The sequence below is a fragment of the Anabas testudineus genome, chromosome 19 (genome assembly GCF_900324465.2).
Source record: "Anabas testudineus chromosome 19, fAnaTes1.2, whole genome shotgun sequence".
In the NCBI taxonomy this organism is placed as follows: Eukaryota; Metazoa; Chordata; class Actinopteri; order Anabantiformes; family Anabantidae; genus Anabas; species Anabas testudineus.
In genome coordinates, this window is record NC_046628.1 from 5,570,405 (window position 1) to 5,590,336 (window position 19,932).

Genomic DNA, 19,932 nt, shown 5'->3' on the forward strand with positions numbered 1-19,932 from the left:
AAAGTGGAGGGGAGGAAAAAACTAAGATGTAGGTTAAAAACAAGCTTTAGTAATTATAGTATGTAGGACTGAGTGTAGTCTGTTGATAGATAGCAGAGTGCATCGATCCCCTTGTGTGCACCGTATGCTGATGCTACAGGCCCGGCCCCTCCTCAGTTTGTTCCCCACCTCCCAATCCAGACTTTTCTAGACACGCCTCTGACTTTAAATGGAGCTCTTGTTGACAAACGGCACTTTTCCTTCATTGCTATGAAAGTATGTTGTGTGGATCAGTTAAGGTTTGTGCTAAAAGGTGATTGTTACTTGCTAGCTAACATATATGCTGTAGTTATTTCATGTGATCCATGTTTCCACTGTGGTTATTAGGCCTTTATTCACAGATTCTCGTGCGTGGTCATCAAACTCGCTTTGGTTGAATGTTTTAAATGTTTTCTGCAAAGTGGAGGCGCTATTAAGAAGAGGTTATCTGTTTCTTGTCAGGCCCTGTATATTTAAACAAGGTGCGTCTTGATATGTCACAGCAGATTTACCTAACCATATACGTGAACCTCTTTTTTTGTGTTACAGACACTGATAAGGAAAAGCTGTGTCTGGGAGATAGTGTTGACCTGGGCGTGGGAGGCAGTGATATGGGTCCTTCAGCCGCCTTGACCCCTGCTATCTGGGAAAAGACTATTCCTTATGATGGTGAGAATTTCCACCTGGAGTACATGGATCTGGAGGAGTTCCTTATGGAGAATGGTATCCCTGCCTCACCTATTGAGGACTGCCTTAAGAGCAGCACAGAAGGAGACGCCAAGAAGACGGAGAAACCTAAGACCGCCAAGCCAACAGGAGTGTCTCCAGTCTCTCTGCTGTCTATTCAGGAGTTGGACAAGTGTGAAGAGGAAGTGGTCATCATCACCAAGAGTGAATCTGATATCATCTGTGATGTAACTGCAGGTGAGTTTTTTCACTCTTACACTTATGTGAATTTATTTGGTCCAGATATTAAACATCAGACATGATATGTGGTGACACTGAAGTGATCTCAAAATCTCATTCCTTCCTGAAGCAAGCTGTAAAAGTAGTGAAAGACAGCAACAACAGATGCCGCTGCATAGTAATTATAATGTGTAAAGAGTTTACAACATGTTTACTACATACTGCAACAGTCTGTACATGCTGAAATGTCAGGACACACGTCCATCCCACATAAGGAATGTAGCTTAAGTACATTTCACCTTTAAACCAACGTCAGCTCTAAACTTACTGATTGCACTGATGTGTGGCTGCTCACTGATCTTCAGTCTGAACTACCACTGTTTAATAACTGATTTCTTTTTCTGTTTGCTCAGAAGTGACCACTGAAAAGGACAGAGTAACCCCTGAACCGATCAACCCTGACGATATTGACGTTGACATCAACTACGAGCCAGATCCCACAGACCTGGTCCTATCAAGTGTGCCTGGAGGGGAGCTGTTCAACCCACGGAAACACAAGTTCACGGAAGACGAGCTTAAGCCACAGCCTATGATCAAAAAAGCCAAGAAGGTGTTTGTTCCAGAAGAGCAGAAGGTATGCAAGAAGAGAGGAGGAGTGTGTGCACAGTTTGTTTGATGGCAAACATAAAACAAGACATACAAACTGAAGCATAAACAAGAGCAACAACATCTAGAGCTTCAGTAAAATTAATTTTATAGTTTACGTTTGCTGACGTATTCTCCAAGATGTTTTTACAGTTTGAAAAAGCAGAGGAAATACAAATTAGAGTAGTGAAGTGTAAAAGTGTGTTGGCTAATTTTACATGTGCAGGTAGTATTGCACATTATGATAGGCACATATCAATGTACAGTACTGTGCAAAAACCATTAGTTTTCTTGTATTGACAATGCTATTATGACCACATATATATTGATCTATTAGTCTCTTTATTTTAATATAATAAAGAGACTTATATATATATATATATATATATATATATATATATATATATATATATATATATATATATATATATATATCTATAATTTAGAAATATGTACACAGTAAAAAAAACATTAAAAAACTGCTTCTGTAGACTAAAGACGAACAATGACGAACAATGTGACCTTGGTAGGGGAATGTGGGTATTTAGGTCAAGGACAAAAACGGGAGGGGAAATCTACTGCACCAATTATAATTTCAAAATTTTCCTTGTGAAATGCAAGTTGATACAGGAGAGAAATGCAGCAGTGTCATCGTGAATCGCTTCTCGCTACTCACAGTGACTCGGCTGTTTTTATATTCTTCACATTGAAGTCTTCCTTCCTCCTCATTTCACCCGAGAACACTGTTTTACACGCCCCAAAAAGCTTGGCTGTCGGCCACATTACAGAATTACCAGAGTTCAGATTTGGGCTAATGTGGCAGTAATACGACGCAAAAACTTGGTGTTGTGTTTCTTCGACTCAGTTCAAACTTGCAATCATTTCTTCTCCACCTCTCCAGGATGAGAAGTACTGGCAGAGGAGGAAGAAGAACAACGTGGCTGCCAAACGCTCACGTGATGCCCGCAGGTTAAAGGAGAACCAGATCACGGTCCGGGCAGCTTTCCTGGAGCGTGAGAATGCAGCGTTGAGGACGGAGGTGGCAGAGCTACGGAAGGAGTGCGGCCGCTTCAAGAACGTTGTAGGCCGCTACGAAGCCAAATTTGGACCACTGTAAGGCAGCAGACAAATCAAATATGTGAAACTGTAAATGGACATTTATAATGCAGACCGTGTCAGTCACTCTGTTTTAAAAAGTGAGGTGACAGATGTTGACTTTTGATCATGAACCGCTCTGTTGTATTTGGATGGTATTAGACACAAGTGAAGAGACAGTAAAACCCCTTTGAGACCAAGAGGGTGATGTGGGGCAAATCTATGTTGGTGGCTGACCTGAGTTCAACCCTCACCAGAGTTGGAAGATATGTACTCTGACTATAAGAACAGGAATATAATGTAACATGACATGAAGAATGGCATTTTATTGGCTTCTGCTGTATGAAAGGTGCCCTCAGGTGTGAGAGACTTATGTACAATTAAGCCCCACCCCCCACTCCCCGCTGTCATTCATCCTTGTTCTCTTCTCTTTCAAGTGCTGCGCCAGAAGACCAATAGGCAACAGCTGATTTATTCATTTATTTTTCAAATGAATCAATAAATCAAAACAGTTGGGGTTGGTACTAGAGAACACTAGAACCGCTCAGATGAAGACGAGGGGCAAGAGGAGGAGGAAGAGGGCATATGCAAGAGTGAGATCTGTCTACATGGAGATGCAATAGCATGTTAACACCCGACATCTGGTTTTTGTTTTATTTTTTCTACTTTATTACAGTTACTATCCATGTGAGTAAGATCAGCTGGGGAGGATATTCAAGTGCTTCTTCAGTACTCTTCTTTAGTGAAGTGTACTTTTATCATGTTTTATATGCCTTTGGTCAGAAGAGATCATGTGATGTTTATGTTGGAGAAACTGGGTTTTTGTTTTTTACATTAGATTAGGAATTTATTATGTTGGTATTGTAGAATAAAAAAAAAACTGCAGGTTGCTTCCAGTTCTTTCCACGTTTAAGTTCTTAAATCTGTCGAGTTTTTATTTTCACATTGAGATTATTTCATGTCAGTGAAGAGCTGTGATTGTCTTTGACATTTCCAATTACTTAAGCTTCTTCAGGGGACTACAGTGATGTGGCCATAAAGCGCAGCCACGTTGGCACCTCTGCGTGTACACAAACTTGTTACCAGCAGCACAGAGCTGTGTGCTGTGTGTGGTTCTCCCGGTTTGAGTGGATGTCGCGCTGTCGCTATCGTGTTCGTAGGACTTCTGCTTGACTCTCCACATGTTGTAACGTAGACCTGTCCATTTACGTTGATTTGAAAGTGTTATGAGATTAATCCACTGTTGCATCTACTGCAAATTGACTTTCTAGACATGCTCATTATCTCAAGACATACAGTCAGAGCTCAGATGCAGCTCCAGTGTTTGAACATGCCTTGTTTAGTTTTGTTATAGATATTAAGCAGTGGAACACCCTTTAATCAGCTGACATGATGTGTGTGTGTGTGTGTGTGTGTGTGTGTGTGTGTGTGTGTGTCAGTTATTTGTGTTATAGGCATGCTGTTAGACGCTGATGGGCACTGTAATGGTTAGTGCTTTGTTAAAGGCAGCTGGTGGTGAAACAATACGTCGTCTATTAAGTCAAACTTACAGCAGGTCTACAATTAGATTGCTTGACGTAAACAGCCAAAATAGATGATGGTACTTAAAACCTTGGACTGGAATGTATGTACATTTAGCTTGTATCTTGTTAACTTGTTATCAAATTTAGAGATTCTCTCTCCGAGACGTGTTTTCTGACAATTTTTGGACACACCAGGAAGTCTCTGTGAATGCAGACTGTATCGGGCCGTCTCTTCCATTAATAAGGCACTCCAAAATCTCTCTATGTTTAAAGCCATTTCAATGCAGTGTGCAGTCTGCCAGTTTACAGGGGGGCATATTGTGTAATATAACGTCTGAAAATAAAATAACAAACCTGGATTATTTTTCTGTCCAGTTCTGATAAAAAGGGAAAGCTGTGTTTTTTGCTGCTGGGCTTCCATCCACACATTCTTTTCCCAGATAAATCTAATACTGTGGTATTTTTTTGGTAAAGAGTTTATTTTATGTTCAAGGAGAAAATACTATTCTCTAACTAATACAGGTTCCTTTTTTATCATTGCAACCTGCAGTAAATACAGCTTTGTTCTTGCATTCTTTCTTATAGAGAAAAACTACTTCAGGATTGTCACATTTATCCACAATAATAAAAGTCTATGGTGTCATTTATATTTTTAGTAGAATTCTGACATGAATGACAATGAGTTTCTTGACTCATTTTAATATTTTCTAATGCTCTAAGCTTTAATAGAGATTACATCAACCTTTATAGAACAGGTCAACTTGTGAACTGTGAGGGTTTTTAACCTTCCTGTTTCCACCTTTGTATTTCTTTGTAAAGAAACATCCTGGCATTTTAAGTGTGATAACCTTTGTCTTGTATATACAGTATCTATAAATAAAGCCTTATTGAGAAAGTCACTTAAGGTGTACATTTCTTTCCTATCCAGATGTTTAGGTTTTAGCAGTGATCCGTTCATTCTGAAGACAAAACTCAGTCAAACCCAAATACGTTAAAGCTGCTGCTAGAAAAAACAAGTACAATTCTTGTGTGATTGAGGATGAGGTGTCAGTTGTGGTGAAGCGGCTCTTCAAGCTACAAATGCATGTTATTTTGAGGAGTCAAGCACAGCAGCCTGGCGCTTAAAATCTGTCCACTCCACACTAAACAAATAGATAAGGTAATCCCACTGGATAATTACTGCATGAATGAATATGTTTCAGCTGTTCAGAAGTTATTTAACCCTAACTGATGCAGTTAGCATCAGCAATGCTATGAACCCAAAGAATGAGTTCAGCTGATGACCTGAATATACTGAATAACCAGGTTATTCCATCATTAGATTTTTTCTTCCCTGATGTCACAGGCCTATTCTAATATGACAATGTCAGGACTCGTCTGGCTCAAATTGTAAAAGATTGGTTCAGGGAGCAGGATCCATCATTTTCACACATGGATTGTCCACCACAGAGTCCAGACCTTAACCCCACTGAGAATCTTTGGGATGTGCTAAAGAAGACTTTGAGCAGCGATCCGACTCTACGATCATTAATATGAAAAGATGTGGCTCAGCACAACTCTAAACAGTTCATGATAGCATCATTTAATCTTGTTCTCCACATAAAGTTACACTATAAAGAGTAATGATGGTGTGACTAAAACATACAGCTAACATTTTGAAATATTGCTATCTGGTGGAAGAAGCAGAGTGACTGAAAAAAGCTGGATCATCTTGACAGTTTTAGAGCTCTTCCCTTTGCACTAGTTCACATTTAGTTTGTCAGATAAACTGTAACGATTCAAGCTGCTGAACTCTAGGAGCAAGTTTAGACAGTATCATATGACAAAATACATGCTATTCATGTCTAGTTGATTAAATATAAATAGTGAATATTGTTGGAGCAGATTTTCAAAAGCTTTAATTGAAAAATCTAAAATAAACACAAATATAAAGAAAGACATATAAAAGAGTTTTATTGAGAAGTTAAAAAAAAAAAAAAAAGCTTCTTGAGGTTTCAAAGAAAATCTGCAAAAGCCAAAGAACTAAAACAGGGACTGAGGTGAATCATCTTCACCTCTTCTTGAAGCCATACTTCTTCCTTTCATAAAACAGATCTGTTTTGGAGCTGCCCAAGTTTACGATCTTTGGACAGCCGTCACGCTGTAACGACAACAGAAAGAGGAGTAAATACATGTTCATCTTAAAAAAGCTGGACACAGGTTTAGAAATTATGATTTCTTACAAGTCATTGTGTATTAAGAAGTAAACCTAACACATATGGCCTTTATATATCCTTCAATGCTTAAGAATGCTTACATCTTTCTCCTGGATTGTGCACTCTTTACAGTAGTAGGCATCAGATACTCCAGGCCCTCCACAGATGACACAGCGTCCCTGATAGGAACCATAGTTGCACTCATCACAGATGCGCACCAGTGTGCATGGTCTCACGTAGGAATCACAGATGACACACTTTCCATCACCTGAGAAGAGTCAAACAATGAAAAAGTAGAAAATATATAGATTACGTTACCACGACTCCAATAAACATGTAGTGAATGGTATCATAAAAAAGCATGATTAGGTTTTGAGGTGGCGTTAGTGTGAATATTTCTTTCAGATTGTTAACGTATTAAACATTGAAATAAAAAAAAAGATATGCAAAAGATACCTGAAATGTGAACGAGGATTAAGACACTTAATTTGTTATGGATTTCATAGATGGAAGTACTTACATTTCTCACACAGTCTCCCGATAGCTGAGGAATGAAAACAAAGAGGTCAGTGTGGAGTCGAGCTATAAAGTTATTTCGCCCAATTACATTTCAGTAACCAAGCTATAGTTTCCCCTTGCTTAAAGCAAAATGCAAAAACACATCGTAGTATATTCTATAGTTAGATTAGTTATCAACGTTTGATACTTGTAACGATAGTTATGTCTAAGCTAACACTACGGCTAACATACGCTCAATAAAACCCATGCTGTACTCGTTAGCATGGCAGCTAACGTTATCTCTGGCAGCAATGAGATACAAGAGGTTGAACCACAATACCAGTTTTAGATAACAAGTAAAAATGGATAAAAACATACCAACGCCGGCTTGTTTTCTGCAAAATATCAAATCTGGATGATGTTTAGCCATTGTCGGCTAACGTAAGGCAAGCGCTCCTGGTTTGGTTAAACTTTCACCTCTGAACTTTAAACTCTGTACGAAGATATTTTGTTTTGGCGCTACCGCCCCCTATCGTCTCTAAATCAAAGAACAAAAGGACGCAAGAAAAACAATGATCGAGTGTAACGTTATGATAATTCGTTCAATGGCCCTTCTTTGTATTTTACAAACAATAAAATGATTTGTTTGCATGTTTTTGTCTTTGTTAAGTAAAAAGTGGACGTAAAAACATATCTGCATCCTTACAGCTTAGTAGAAGTCAATAAAGTATATAAATTCTTTCTATGGGATATAATATTACTTTTTATTTTATTAAACGATAAAAAACAACTCGACCGAGGAATCTAAGTTAAAATGACATTTTTAAACAAAGTAAAAAAAATTTTTTTATTTTGTCCTTCAAGGACCTGCGTGGTCTCGGCGTACAAAAGCGTGACGTCACAGCGTGACCGACACATCTTTGTCAGTGAACAAAATGGCAACCTACTGTCTGACTGTCGCCCGGCTTCAGGTAAGCGACAAAATTAGCCGATCTTATTATATCTGTAAGCCAGAGAGGGATGTCAACGCTACCTTGTATTGTATAAATGTAAAATAATGGGATTCTGGCCAAATCACGTGGCTGACGACGGTGACTGCTGATAAAAAGGCTGTAAAGCAGTCACTGGGTGGACAGGTCATCGTGCTGCACCATCGCATTTAGAGAGCAACAACTAGCATGTCCCTGTTTCAGTAAAACACGGTCAATCTGTCAGTTTACACTAAATAATTCATTGCAAGTATGCTCAGCTTTTTAATGGGCGAGGCTAGGCTGCTTTCAGGAGTGGATCTTGTGATTTAAATAGCAAGGTTAAGCACAAGGTTAGAGCTCCCAGGAGCCACACGGCGAGGAGCATGACGACTATTTGTTAAAATATAATAAATAGTACAACAACAAACATAATCTTACTCATGCAGTTTAGTTTGAAGCGAAGTCCTTGTATTCAGCCCATAACAGACGTGTGCTGGCAGCTGCTGCTGTCTTTCCTTCAGTCAGGAGGAGTGAGGCCATTGAAGAGAAGACCTCCAGTTTCACTGCTGTTTGTCTGTCTTCTCTGAAAACTCTGCTTTGTTTTACACAATACAACCTTGAATTAGCACATATTGAACAGAGCTACTGATGGTGTCTCAGTCATCTCATGCAGCTTCACTGGAGGAGATTCAGTGTCCTGTCAAGGGGCATTCAAAGTCAGACACTTGACACTGGACTACAGTTTCCTGAATAGACCTTTAAAAGAACAATACTAAGTTGACTCATCATTTACAAACGGACAAACTGTTGCAGGGTTGTTGTTTTTTTTTTTGTTTGTTTGTTTTCTCTGTTTGTGGTTATGTTTGCATCTCTGTGTTTATGCTCACGTTTTTGTTGTTGTTGCTGTCTCCAGCTGGCCCTGGGTCAAGGTGCACGCCGCCTGCATGTATCTGCAGCTTACAGAGCCAAGGCCAAAGTGGCTATGAGCCGCTTTGAACCCACGTCCTTCGTCAACTATGAGAACCTCCAGTCCAACGTTGACATTGTACGAAAAAGGTCAGTGCCCTACTACTATTACTACTACTACTACTACTACTACTACTGTTTGCTCTGATTCACATCCCTGTTTTGTCCAGCTCTCTTTTATCAGTGTCAATGTTTGAACTGTCGTGTTTACAACAGGTTTTCATTGACGTTACCTTTGCTCTAGAGTTTCAACCTCTCAGCACTTCAGTTCAAAGCGCTGTTTCCCCCCTACATGTGTGCATGTAGGGGGGAAACATGTTGTGCAGTTTTGTTCAGTGACTTCTACTTGTTCAGCCCTGTAATCACTCCAGAGGTTTAGACTGGCTTAAACCAGTTATTAAAAATAATGAGGAGAATATGGATGAAATGGTAACATGTCATTTTGCCCTAGTGTAAGATGGAAAAAAATGTGAATGATTTAACTTGAACCAGAAGATGAAAGCTTCAGTATATACTTTGGATAAAACTATATACTTTTTTCTATATCTGTCATCCTCTGACATCAGAGTTTTTTCAGCATATTCTATCTGCATTATCACACTTCTAGTTTACTTTCTAATGATTATGTCTATATTTAGTTTTTTCCCTGATATAACTCTTACATGGTTGTGACCATAAATGTCAATAAAATGCTGTTTTATACTTGTTCTACAGACTCAACAGGCCACTCACTTTGTCCGAGAAGATTGTTTACGGCCACCTCGATGATCCCCACAACCAGGAAATCGACCGCGGTCGCACCTACCTGAGGCTGCGTCCCGACCGCGTGGCCATGCAGGACGCCACAGCCCAGATGGCGATGCTCCAGTTTATCAGTAGTGGCTTGCCGAAGGTGGCAGTGCCGTCCACCATCCACTGCGACCATCTGATCGAGGCCCAGATTGGCGGAGCACAGGATCTGGCCAGGGCAAAGGTGAGGAGTCTGGCTTGTTTAATTTAACTTTATTATGTGTTTATACACGCTAATATTTGGTTGGACCACCTTTAGCTTTAATTATGACACACATTCACCGTGGAATCTTGAAATATGCCAAGGGAAGAAAAAAAATCCATTGAGGGAATAACCTGATCATTCAGTATATTCATGTCGTATTCATGTTGTCATAACGTTGCTGAACCTCATGCACTGGATACTGTTCACATATACAGTTGTCACTGTGTGACTAAGACATCAGAGAAAGCAAGCAATAAGGGCCTGTTTTAAAGAATCCACTTGTGTCTGTGTTGTTGTGGAGAGAGCTACAGGGAGGCTCTTACTTATTTGCTTAGTTAAATCTAGGTGGTGACTGTTTTTTTGGACGGGCAGTGTAGTATTGATTTGTTCTTCTTAAAATGTTACATAACCTGAGCTGACATCATTGTTCTTATTCTAGGACGTCAACCAAGAGGTCTACAACTTCCTGTCCAGTGCTGGAGCTAAATATGGTGTCGGCTTCTGGAAACCAGGTTCTGGAATCATCCATCAGGTACTGTTAGTTCATTTCAGGATCTTGTTTTGTCCTGGAAATTGAACCAATTTCAGTTTGGTAATCTTGACATTTCTTATCCAAACAGATCATCCTAGAGAACTACGCCTACCCGGGAGTGATGCTAATTGGTACAGATTCCCACACACCTAATGGTGGAGGACTTGGTGCAATCTGCATTGGAGTTGGAGGAGCTGATGCTGTAGATGTCATGGCAGGGATCCCCTGGGAACTCAAGTGTCCCAAGGTTAGCAAAATAGATTACTGCAGTTACAGTATTCCATTGTTTTTCTCTCTCCACAGTAGTAGCAGTAGTAGCAGTAGTAGCAGTAGCAGCAGTAGCAGCAGTAGCAGCAGTAGCAGCAGTAGCAGCAGTAGCAGCAGTAGCAGCAGTAGCAGCAGTAGTAGCAGTACTAGCAGTAGTAGCAGTTCTTGTTTCTATTGCCATCTCTGAAATACAATTTACTTCTCTATCTCTTCCTCTAAGGTGATTGGTGTGAAGCTCACAGGCTCTCTCTCTGGCTGGACATCTCCTAAGGACGTCATCTTGAAGGTGGCCGGCATCCTGACTGTGAAGGGAGGTACTGGAGCCATAGTAGAGTACCACGGACCAGGAGTCGACTCCATTTCTTGCACTGGTCAGTGAAAAAAATAACTTTTTCCCCCACTGATATAACTTGTATTTTCCTTCTCAGCTGATTGGTTCTTATGTAATATAACACTACAGCAAACCTCTTTCAGTGTTTTGGAATCAGAGCTAATGTATAGAAACGAAACAGTGTAACTAAGTCAGTTTTTTACTTTGTAGGAATGGCCACCATTTGTAACATGGGAGCAGAGATCGGAGCCACAACCTCTGTGTTCCCCTACAACCACCGCATGAGGACCTACCTGGAGAAGACTGGACGTGGCCGTATGTTCACAACTCATTATACTAACAAATAGTACAGGAGAGTGTGTGTGCTGGCACCCTAAACTGACTGTGTATGTTTTTTTACTATTTCTTTCTGGAAGTCTTGTCTGTAATACATGTTGGTTTAGTGACTTATTAGTGTCTTAACACAGTGTTTGTCTCTTCTCAGAGATCGCTGCCCTGGCTGATGAATACTCAGACCTGCTGGTACCAGATGAAGGCTGCGAGTACGACCAGATCATTGAGCTCAATCTGGATGAGGTTGGTGTGTTTTTTTTTTTTTTAAGATTTGATTTTTGTTCTGTTGAGTCAGGACACAAAGGTTGTGAGATCAGGGTGCTTGTAGAAGTAGTGCAATCATGACACCTCTGAGTGATGCTGTTATCCCAGTGTTGTCAGAAGTTGTCTCTACATCTTTAAATATATATATATTGCATCATTTCAATTCAACACAACTGTAATAAATTACTTGCAGTGTCTGTGTGAGAACTTCACTTTGGATAACTGTAAGAGTTTGAGAATAACTGGGTTTCTGGGCCACGGTTCTGCTTCGTTCTCTAGCTGAAGCCACATATCAATGGACCCTTCACTCCTGACCTGGCTCACCCAGTGTCTAAAGTGGGTGCCGTGGCTGAAAAGAACGGCTGGCCACTGGATGTTAAAGTTGGTAAGAACTGATCATGGATTGATACAGTCAACAAGCCTTTCTGAGTTTCTGCTTTGATTGTCTCTGGTTCTTTTCCTCTTTTAGGCCTAATTGGCAGCTGCACCAACTCCAGCTACGAGGACATGGGTCGCGCTGCTTCTTTGGCCAAGCAGGCTTTGGATAAAGGCCTGAAGTGCAAAGCTCAGTTCACAGTCACCCCTGGCTCTGAGCAGATCCGTGCCACCATTGAGAGAGATGGATATGTGAGTGCCAGCACACAAACAAAAAATAGTTGAACCTTCCCCGTCCTGATAAGTTAACTCTGGGTAGAGTAATAGAATCTGCAATTTGTGTCTTCTTGTAGGCAAAGACCTTTAGAGATGTTGGAGGCGTGGTCCTGGCAAACGCATGTGGGCCTTGCATTGGACAGTGGGACAGGTTGGTAAAACAATAACTATGGAAGTGTTTGAAGTGATTTATGATATCAAAACAAAGTTTGATTTGTTGGAGTGTTTTGTGTAATTTATTGTATTTTTTGTGTGTGTGTTTGTTTTCAGGCGTGATGTGAAAAAGGGTGAGAAGAACACAATCGTCACCTCCTTCAACAGAAACTTCACTGCCAGGAATGATGCCAATCCTGCAACACACGCCTTCGTTACCTCCCCCGAGGTAAAAGGAAGCCACACTACTAGATGTTCAACATTTGGTCCATTTGGTTAAACAATGTACACAAAGTACACAAGCTTGTGTTTTAATGGCTCTTGCTTTGGATCTGCTCCTCTTCCTCAGATTGTCACAGCCCTCGCCATCGCTGGCACATTAAACTTCAACCCAGAGACCGACTATCTCACCGCTCCTAATGGTGAGAAGTTCAAGCTGGAGCCCCCCACTGGAGATGAACTCCCCTCCAAGGACTTTGACCCAGGCCAGGACACATACCAGCACCCACCCGCTGACGGCACCAGCCTTAAAGTGGACGTCAACCCTCAGAGTAACCGGCTGCAGTTGCTGGAGCCGTTTGACAAATGGAGCGGAAACGACCTGGAGGACATGCAGGTCCTTATCAAGGTGAGTTGACCTGTGTGACACCAGTGTGCTGCAGTCTGAACCCTTTTCACTATCACTGGAGTGAGAACAGAAGCTGTTTTACCTTCGGCTCCTCTGTCCCTGCAGGTGAAGGGAAAATGCACCACAGACCACATCAGTGCTGCAGGTCCATGGCTGAAGTTCCGCGGTCACCTGGACAACATCTCTAACAACATGCTGATCGGCGCCGTCAACAGCGAGAATGATGCCATCAACAAGATTAAAAACCACCTGAATGGAGAGTACGGAGGGGTTCCTGATGTGGCCCGTCACTACAAGGTGAGGAACGTGGAGGAGGAGGCTTCAGGAGCTCGTTTGTTGACCTGAAGCGGCTCCTCTTTAGCAGCTCTACTCTGATTTAGAGAGCTGTTGAGGTTCACAGACTTTTAGATGTCTTAGCTAATATGTTTTGGATATTGATGTGTGCAGGCCAATGGTGTGTCGTGGGTTGTGGTTGGAGATGACAACTACGGTGAGGGCTCGAGCAGGGAACATGCGGCACTGGAACCCAGGCATCTGGGAGGAAGAGCCATCATTGTTAAGAGCTTTGCCAGGATTCATGGTACTGTGGAGCTGTTATTTATGGATGTCCAGGGATTTGTGTTGAGTCTGCCTTTCAGTTAACAAACATGTCTCCTTCTTGTTTATAGAAACCAACCTGAAGAAGCAGGGTCTGCTCCCACTGACCTTCAGCAACTCGTCAGACTATGACAAGATCCGCCCTGATGACAAAATCTCCATTAGAGGACTTAAGACATTCACTCCAGGAAAGGTCAGGGTGCAAACCAGTTGCAAAATGATTAGCTTACATTTTGTTTTCTAACATTTATTTTCCAGCAGTTAATAAAAAGCATGTCCAGTGTAAACATTCCTTTGCCCCTCTTTAGCCTCTGGCAGCGGTCGTGAAGCACAGCGATGGCACTGAGGAGACCCTGGAGCTCAACCACAGCTTCAACGAGACACAGATCGAATGGTTCCGGGCAGGCTCTGCTCTCAACAGGATGAAGTCGCTGCAGCACTGAGGAAGAGGAGCGAAGGGGAGAATCCTTCAGAGGGAAACGACGGGGAAGAGAATTGTTGTTGCAGGAGGAGGGTGAAGACTGTTGGGAGCTTGCTCCATAATCTACATTAGCTTACAGTTTGGATTTAAGTAATGTCTTGACCTCTAAGTGTTAAATATTTTTAGAATACTCCAGACTAAGTGCCAGGCTGATGTTGATGATGGAACATAATGACTGATCTGTGGTCCAAAGTTTCGTTTTTCACATAGCTCATTTTTGAAGAGAATGTAAACTTTGGTGTCAAACAGTGCTAAATGGTAATCATGGTAATAATGGTCATCGTGTGTAGGGAATCATGCAAGTACTGTACATGACATGGAAAGAAAGTGGATTACTCATAACTCTGATGCCAGTCGACTTAGTGCAACTTGTGGGATTCAGTGGACATCGGACTAATTACTGTTCAGTGAATTTAGGTTCATAACATGCGTCACAGTTATTATTGTCAAAAGGGTACAGAGAACCACTACAGAAATGTTCCTCATATTTAATCCTGTGTCAGAACACAATAATTATCCCTCTTCTTCTCCAGCAAAATCTTTAAACCCTGCCCATTCCTTCTGATCATTACGACAATCTCAAAGGTCAAATGTCAGAAGTGTTTATTATACGCAAAGTTCAGATCTCGGATGGCGTTTCAAAAACACTCCTTTTGTTACTCACAGGGACGATGTATAAAACACATATTTACCACGCCTTAGTCAGTTTTACTTCAACACAAGCAGAACTGTAGTAGAAAAATAAAAGATGTGTGCACTCAGTGCTGTACTGGTGGAACATTTGAAAACATATGTCACTTGCTTTTTTTAAGTAACGTGGCTGCTCATGAGAAACCTAACATTAATTGACATTCACTTCAATGTGGGTGATGATACTACATTAACATCAGGATATTTTTATGTGCTGTTCTCTCAGTCCCTGCACACAAAATGAGTCAGTTAATGAATCACAACTTTCACCAAAACCTCTATATCTAAATCATCTGTTTCCATGTACATTCAAGTGTGTGTATGTTTTTTCTCCAAATTATTTTTCTGTATAACAGAAAGTCAAATGGGTTGTAAAATAAAAATTCACAAAGCTCATTTGTTTATATCCGATCTGTCTACTGTTAAGTTGGTAAAATTTGTATAAATTGCACAGCAATATGCAGCAAAAATCTGAGAGGATAGAATAGAACATATGAACATAATGTAACTGTTGTACTCAGTGACATGGAGAATTAGGGGTTTCGTAACAAAAATGAAAAAAAAGGTTTTCAACATGGAGAAAAAGGGTTGATAAGCTGTAAAGACGTTTTAAATTGCTCCTGTTTCTAATTAAAAAATATCGACTGCTCATGAAAACAGACGCAACAAGAGACGCAACAGTGTTGATGAACGAGCGCCGCCACGTACGCTGCAGGCAGCGTGAGGAATTGCACCATAACTTCACCTGGATCACAGAATGTTTATAGACAAGAACCACAGCAGCCTCCATGTATATAAATATATATACACGTGTATATATTTGAAAACTGTTTCAGTGAAACAGAGCCTCCACGAACATGATAGCTGCATTTTTTAAACTAATACATCCTGGAGATTTCAGTGTTACTGGATTTCTAACAGTAATATGCTCCACACGTCTGAGACAACAGAAGTGAAAAGAACATCATATATGGACATAATGTACATGTTGTACTCAGGGTTAAGTGACTCAGGTAGATGTAGCCTGGACAACAAAGGTGAGAAATAAAATCCGCAAGGAGAGAAAAGGTTGATGTGCTGTACAAAGATTTTAAATCGGTAAAATAGAGTTTTGTGGCATAAACATTTAGATAATTTATTATTCAAAGCGGTGTGATCCACCTGCAGCTGCATTTTACTATGAGCTCTATTTGTAAGACTTTGCTGTTGGGGTGCTGTGGCTCTGGAGGTAGCAGCTGTCAATCAACCGCGACAGCGTCTGAAAATTGAGCGGATACGTCTCGAGTGACGTCACGAGTGACGCCATTTAGAACCCAAATCCGAGGTTATAAATAGAAGGTGAATCCATAAGTTCAGTACAGCACTCCTCCTGTCTCTGGAGTCCCGGAGACAACCAAAGCTGGAGGACCCCCGGTGCTCTGCAAGGATCGTGTTGATCGACGTGTCAACACGGGGTGTGCAGAGTCTCCTGAACAGTACCGGCCTGAGAGGACGATTACAGGCTTGGGGGATCCATGCTAGAGGTTAAAGCTGGAGGAACCCCTGGCACGCTGCAAGGATCGTGTAGATGGACGTGTCAACACCGGCTGTGCAGAGTTTTCAAGATTGGAGGAACTCTCGGTGGAGGAAGTGCTCTCTCTCTCTCTCTCTCTCTCTCTCTCTCCCTCTCTCTCTCTCTCTCTCTCTCTCTCTCCCTCTCTCTCTCTCTCTCTCTCTCTCTCTCTCTCTCTCTCTCTCTCTCTCTCTCTCTCTCTCTCTCAGGCAACAAGAGACGCAACAGTTTTGATGAACGAGCGCCGCCACGTACGCTGCAGGCAGCATGAAGAATTGCACCATCGACCAGCACACAACATGACAACGATCAGTTCAGTTGTTATTGATGCAACTGGACTTTTTAAAATTCACGTCTGCTCAAGTTTCACTGATGAGTAGTGAAACGTTTCATCCCAATAAGACAGAAATCCAGCTGCCATGACTCAACTTCCAGATAACTTCACCTGTATCACTGAGAATGTTTATAGATAAGAACCACAGCAGCCTCCATATATATATATATACACACACGTGTATATATTTGAAAACTGTTTCAGTGAAACAGACCCTCCACGAACATGATAGCTGCATTTTTTAAACTAATACATCCTGGAGATTTCAGTGTGACTGGATTTCAAACAGTAATATGCTCCACACGTCTGAGACAATAGAAGTGAAAAGAACATCATATATGGACATAATGTACATGTTGCACTCAGGGTTAAGTGACTCAGGTAGATGTAGCCTGGACAACAAAGGTGAGAAATAAAATCCGCAAGGAGAGAAAAGGTTGATTTGCTGTACAAAGATTTTAAATCGGTAAAATAGAGTTTTGTGGCCTAAACATTTAGACAATGTATTATTCAAAGCGGTGTGATCCACCTGCAGCTGCATTTTACTATGAGCTCTATTTGTAAGACTTTGCTGTTGGGGTGCTGTGGCTCTGGAGGTAGCAGCTGTCAATCAACCGCGACAGCGTCTGAAAATTGAGCGGATACGTCTCGAGTGACGTCACGTGTGACGCCATTTAGAACCCAAATCCGAGGTTATAAATAGAAGGTGAATCCATCAGTTCAGTACAGCACTCCTCCTGTCTCCGGAGTCCCGGAGACAACCAAAGCTGGAGGACCCCCCGGTGCTCTGCAAGGATCGTGTTGATCGACGTGTCAACACGGGGTGTGCAGAGTCTCCTGAACAGTACCGGCCTGAGGGGACGATTACAGGCTTGGGGGATCCGATGCTCAAGGTCATAGTTGGAGGGACTCCAGGAGGAGAAAGTGCACATCAAGACTGGAAACAACTCGAACATCTTTCAACTGTTACATCATGTGCAACATATTTTCATATTTATTACCATTTATGTACAGCTTAGATGAAAAGTGGAGCTGCTTACAGCAGATTACACACTCTGTGGCTCTTAACTAGTGTGCAGACAACTATTTCATTTGGATAAAATATGGTTTCCAAATACCTTAAACTGTAGCCACACACATCCGTTTCACTTCTGACCTGGTAAAGCTTAACCCATTACAACCTAGACCCATTTCTACTGAAAGGAAAATGATGTGTGATATGAAACAAACCAAATAGTCCACGTGGAACACATTTGTTGAAGTGTTGGGGCCACCCCATGAAGAGGAGTGTACTAGACCCTAATTATACCTGTGTAAGAACACATGCTCCTATTGAAAAAGCTAATTATCCTTCACAAAAACATATACAGTGCTCCATGTTGCATGATGCGCTGCCAGACAGGACACAGTTTAAATAAAAACAGAAAATGAATAAATACAAATTGAAACAAAAACGTGTTTGTCACACCTCTGTCGTCTTTCTTTATTTTGTTTGATTGTTTGTTTGTTTTTTGGGTTCTTATGGGTTCAGTGACAGGTAGGATCTTCTGCTTCTAATTTAAAAATATCGACTGCTCATGAAAACAGACGCAACAAGAGACGCGACAGTGTTGATGAACGAGCGCCGCCACGTACGCTGCTATTTGTAAGACTTTGCTGTTGGGGTGCTGTGGCTCTGGAGGTAGCAGCTGTCAATCAACCGCGACAGCGTCTGAAAATTGAGCGGATACGTCTCGAGTGACGTCACGAGTGACGCCATTTAGAACCCAAATCCGAGGTTATAAATAGAAGGTGAATCCATCAGTTCAGTACAGGACTCCTCCTGTCTCTGGAGTCCACAAAACTCCGGAGACACTCAAAGCTGGAGGACCCCCGGTGCTCTGCAAGGATCGTGTTGATCGACGTGTCAACACGGGGTGTGCAGAGTCTCCTGAACAGTACCGGCCTGAGAGGACGATTACAGGCTTGGGGGATCCATGCTAGAGGTTAAAGCTGGAGGAACCCCTGGCACGCTGCAAGGATCGTGTAGATGGACGTGTCAACACCGGCTGTGCAGAGTTTTCAAGATTGGAGGAACTCTCGGTGGAGGAAGTGCTCTCTCTCTCTCTCTCTCTCTCTCTCTCTCTCTCTCTCTCTCTCTCTCTCTCTCAGGCAACAAGAGACGCAACAGTTTTGATGAACGAGCGCCGCCACGTACGCTGCAGGCAGCATGAAGAATTGCACCATCGACCAGCACACAACATGACAACGATCAGTTCAGTTGTTATTGATGCAACTGGACTTTTTAAAATTCACGTCTGCTCAAGTTTCACTGATGAGTAGTGAAACGTTTCATCCCAATAAGACAGAAATCCAGCTGCCATGACTCAACTTCCAGATAACTTCACCTGTATCACTGAGAATGTTTATAGATAAGAACCACAGCAGCCTCCATATATATATATACACACACGTGTATATATTTGAAAACTGTTTCAGTGAAACAGAGCCTCCACGAACATGATAGCTGCATTTTTTAAACTAATACATCCTGGAGATTTCAGTGTTACTGGATTTCAAACAGTAATATGCTCCACACGTCTGAGACAATAGAAGTGAAAAGAACATCATATATGGACATAATGTACATGTTGTACTCAGGGTTAAGTGACTCAGGTAGATGTAGCCTGGACAACAAAGGTGAGAAATAAAATCCGCAAGGAGAGAAAAGGTTGATTTGCTGTACAAAGATTTTAAATCGGTAAAATAGAGTTTTGTGGCCTAAACATTTAGACAATGTATTATTCAAAGCGGTGTGATCCACCTGCAGCTGCATTTTACTATGAGCTCTATTTGTAAGACTTTGCTGTTGGGGTGCTGTGGCTCTGGAGGTAGCAGCTGTCAATCAACCGCGACAGCGTCTGAAAATTGAGCGGATACGTCTCGAGTGACGTCACGTGTGACGCCATTTAGAACCCAAATCCGAGGTTATAAATAGAAGGTGAATCCATCAGTTCAGTACAGGACTCCTCCTGTCTCCGGAGTCCCGGAGACAACCAAAGCTGGAGGACCCCCCGGTGCTCTGCAAGGATCGTGTTGATCGACGTGTCAACACGGGGTGTGCAGAGTCTCCTGAACAGTACCGGCCTGAGAGGACGATTACAGGCTTGGGGGATCCGATGCTCAAGGTCATAGTTGGAGGGACTCCAGGAGGAGAAAGTGCACATCAAGACTGGAAACAACTCGAACATCTTTCAACGGTTACATCATGTGCAACATATTTTCATATTTACTACCATTTATGTACAGCTTAGATGAAAAGTGGAGCT

General features: G+C 41.8%; 3 protein-coding genes across 4 annotated transcripts in view; 2 read left to right on the forward strand and 1 right to left on the reverse strand.

The window, feature by feature from the left end:
- The window catches only part of tefa (TEF transcription factor, PAR bZIP family member a), a 5,152-nt gene extending 66 nt beyond the window's left edge, over positions 1 to 5,086 (forward strand). Inside the window, exons 1-5 of one of the 2 annotated variants that reach the window (XM_026351766.1) lie at positions 81 to 292; positions 568 to 942; positions 1,338 to 1,558; positions 2,471 to 2,682; positions 3,102 to 5,086. In XM_026351766.1, coding sequence (XP_026207551.1) covers positions 250 to 292; positions 568 to 942; positions 1,338 to 1,558; positions 2,471 to 2,682; positions 3,102 to 3,123 — 873 coding nt within the window. In that variant the 5' untranslated portion in view covers positions 81 to 249 and the 3' untranslated portion in view covers positions 3,124 to 5,086. Of the gene's footprint in view, positions 1 to 80; positions 293 to 567; positions 943 to 1,337; positions 1,559 to 2,470; positions 2,683 to 3,101 lie in introns of those variants that run through there. The other variant, XM_026351767.1, reaches the window with a different exon arrangement.
- Positions 5,087 to 6,137: 1,051 nt separating this feature from the next.
- Positions 6,138 to 7,399, reverse strand: phf5a (PHD finger protein 5A). The gene is made up of 4 exons (XM_026351649.1): positions 7,259 to 7,399; positions 6,903 to 6,926; positions 6,484 to 6,650; positions 6,138 to 6,327 (listed from the first exon to the last, which is right to left on the reverse strand). The coding sequence occupies exons 1-4, from the start codon at positions 7,308 to 7,310 to the stop codon at positions 6,238 to 6,240; spliced, it is 333 nt and encodes a 110-aa protein (XP_026207434.1). The 5' UTR covers positions 7,311 to 7,399; the 3' UTR covers positions 6,138 to 6,237.
- Positions 7,400 to 7,785: 386 nt separating this feature from the next.
- Positions 7,786 to 14,943, forward strand: aco2 (aconitase 2, mitochondrial). The gene is made up of 17 exons (XM_026351760.1): positions 7,786 to 7,851; positions 8,765 to 8,907; positions 9,532 to 9,790; positions 10,251 to 10,343; positions 10,432 to 10,590; positions 10,831 to 10,981; positions 11,152 to 11,256; positions 11,426 to 11,517; positions 11,818 to 11,923; positions 12,008 to 12,165; positions 12,267 to 12,340; positions 12,460 to 12,571; positions 12,692 to 12,970; positions 13,076 to 13,267; positions 13,418 to 13,550; positions 13,639 to 13,760; positions 13,876 to 14,943. The coding sequence occupies exons 1-17, from the start codon at positions 7,816 to 7,818 to the stop codon at positions 14,008 to 14,010; spliced, it is 2,349 nt and encodes a 782-aa protein (XP_026207545.1). The 5' UTR covers positions 7,786 to 7,815; the 3' UTR covers positions 14,011 to 14,943.
- The last annotated feature ends 4,989 nt before the right edge of the window (positions 14,944 to 19,932 follow it).

Coding starts and splice junctions, on each gene's coding strand:
- phf5a (XM_026351649.1), bottom strand. CDS start 7,310: ATGGCTAAACATCATCCAGATTTGATATTTTGCAGAAAACAAGCCGGC. Junction 6,927..7,258: donor CAGAAAACAAGCCGGCGTTG/GTATGTTTTTAT, acceptor TTCATTCCTCAG/CTATCGGGAGACTGTGTGAG. Junction 6,328..6,483: donor GCACAATCCAGGAGAAAGAT/GTAAGCATTCTT, acceptor TTGTCGTTACAG/CGTGACGGCTGTCCAAAGAT.
- aco2 (XM_026351760.1), top strand. CDS start 7,816: ATGGCAACCTACTGTCTGACTGTCGCCCGGCTTCAG. Junction 7,852..8,764: donor TGACTGTCGCCCGGCTTCAG/GTAAGCGACAAA, acceptor TGCTGTCTCCAG/CTGGCCCTGGGTCAAGGTGC. Junction 8,908..9,531: donor GTTGACATTGTACGAAAAAG/GTCAGTGCCCTA, acceptor CTTGTTCTACAG/ACTCAACAGGCCACTCACTT.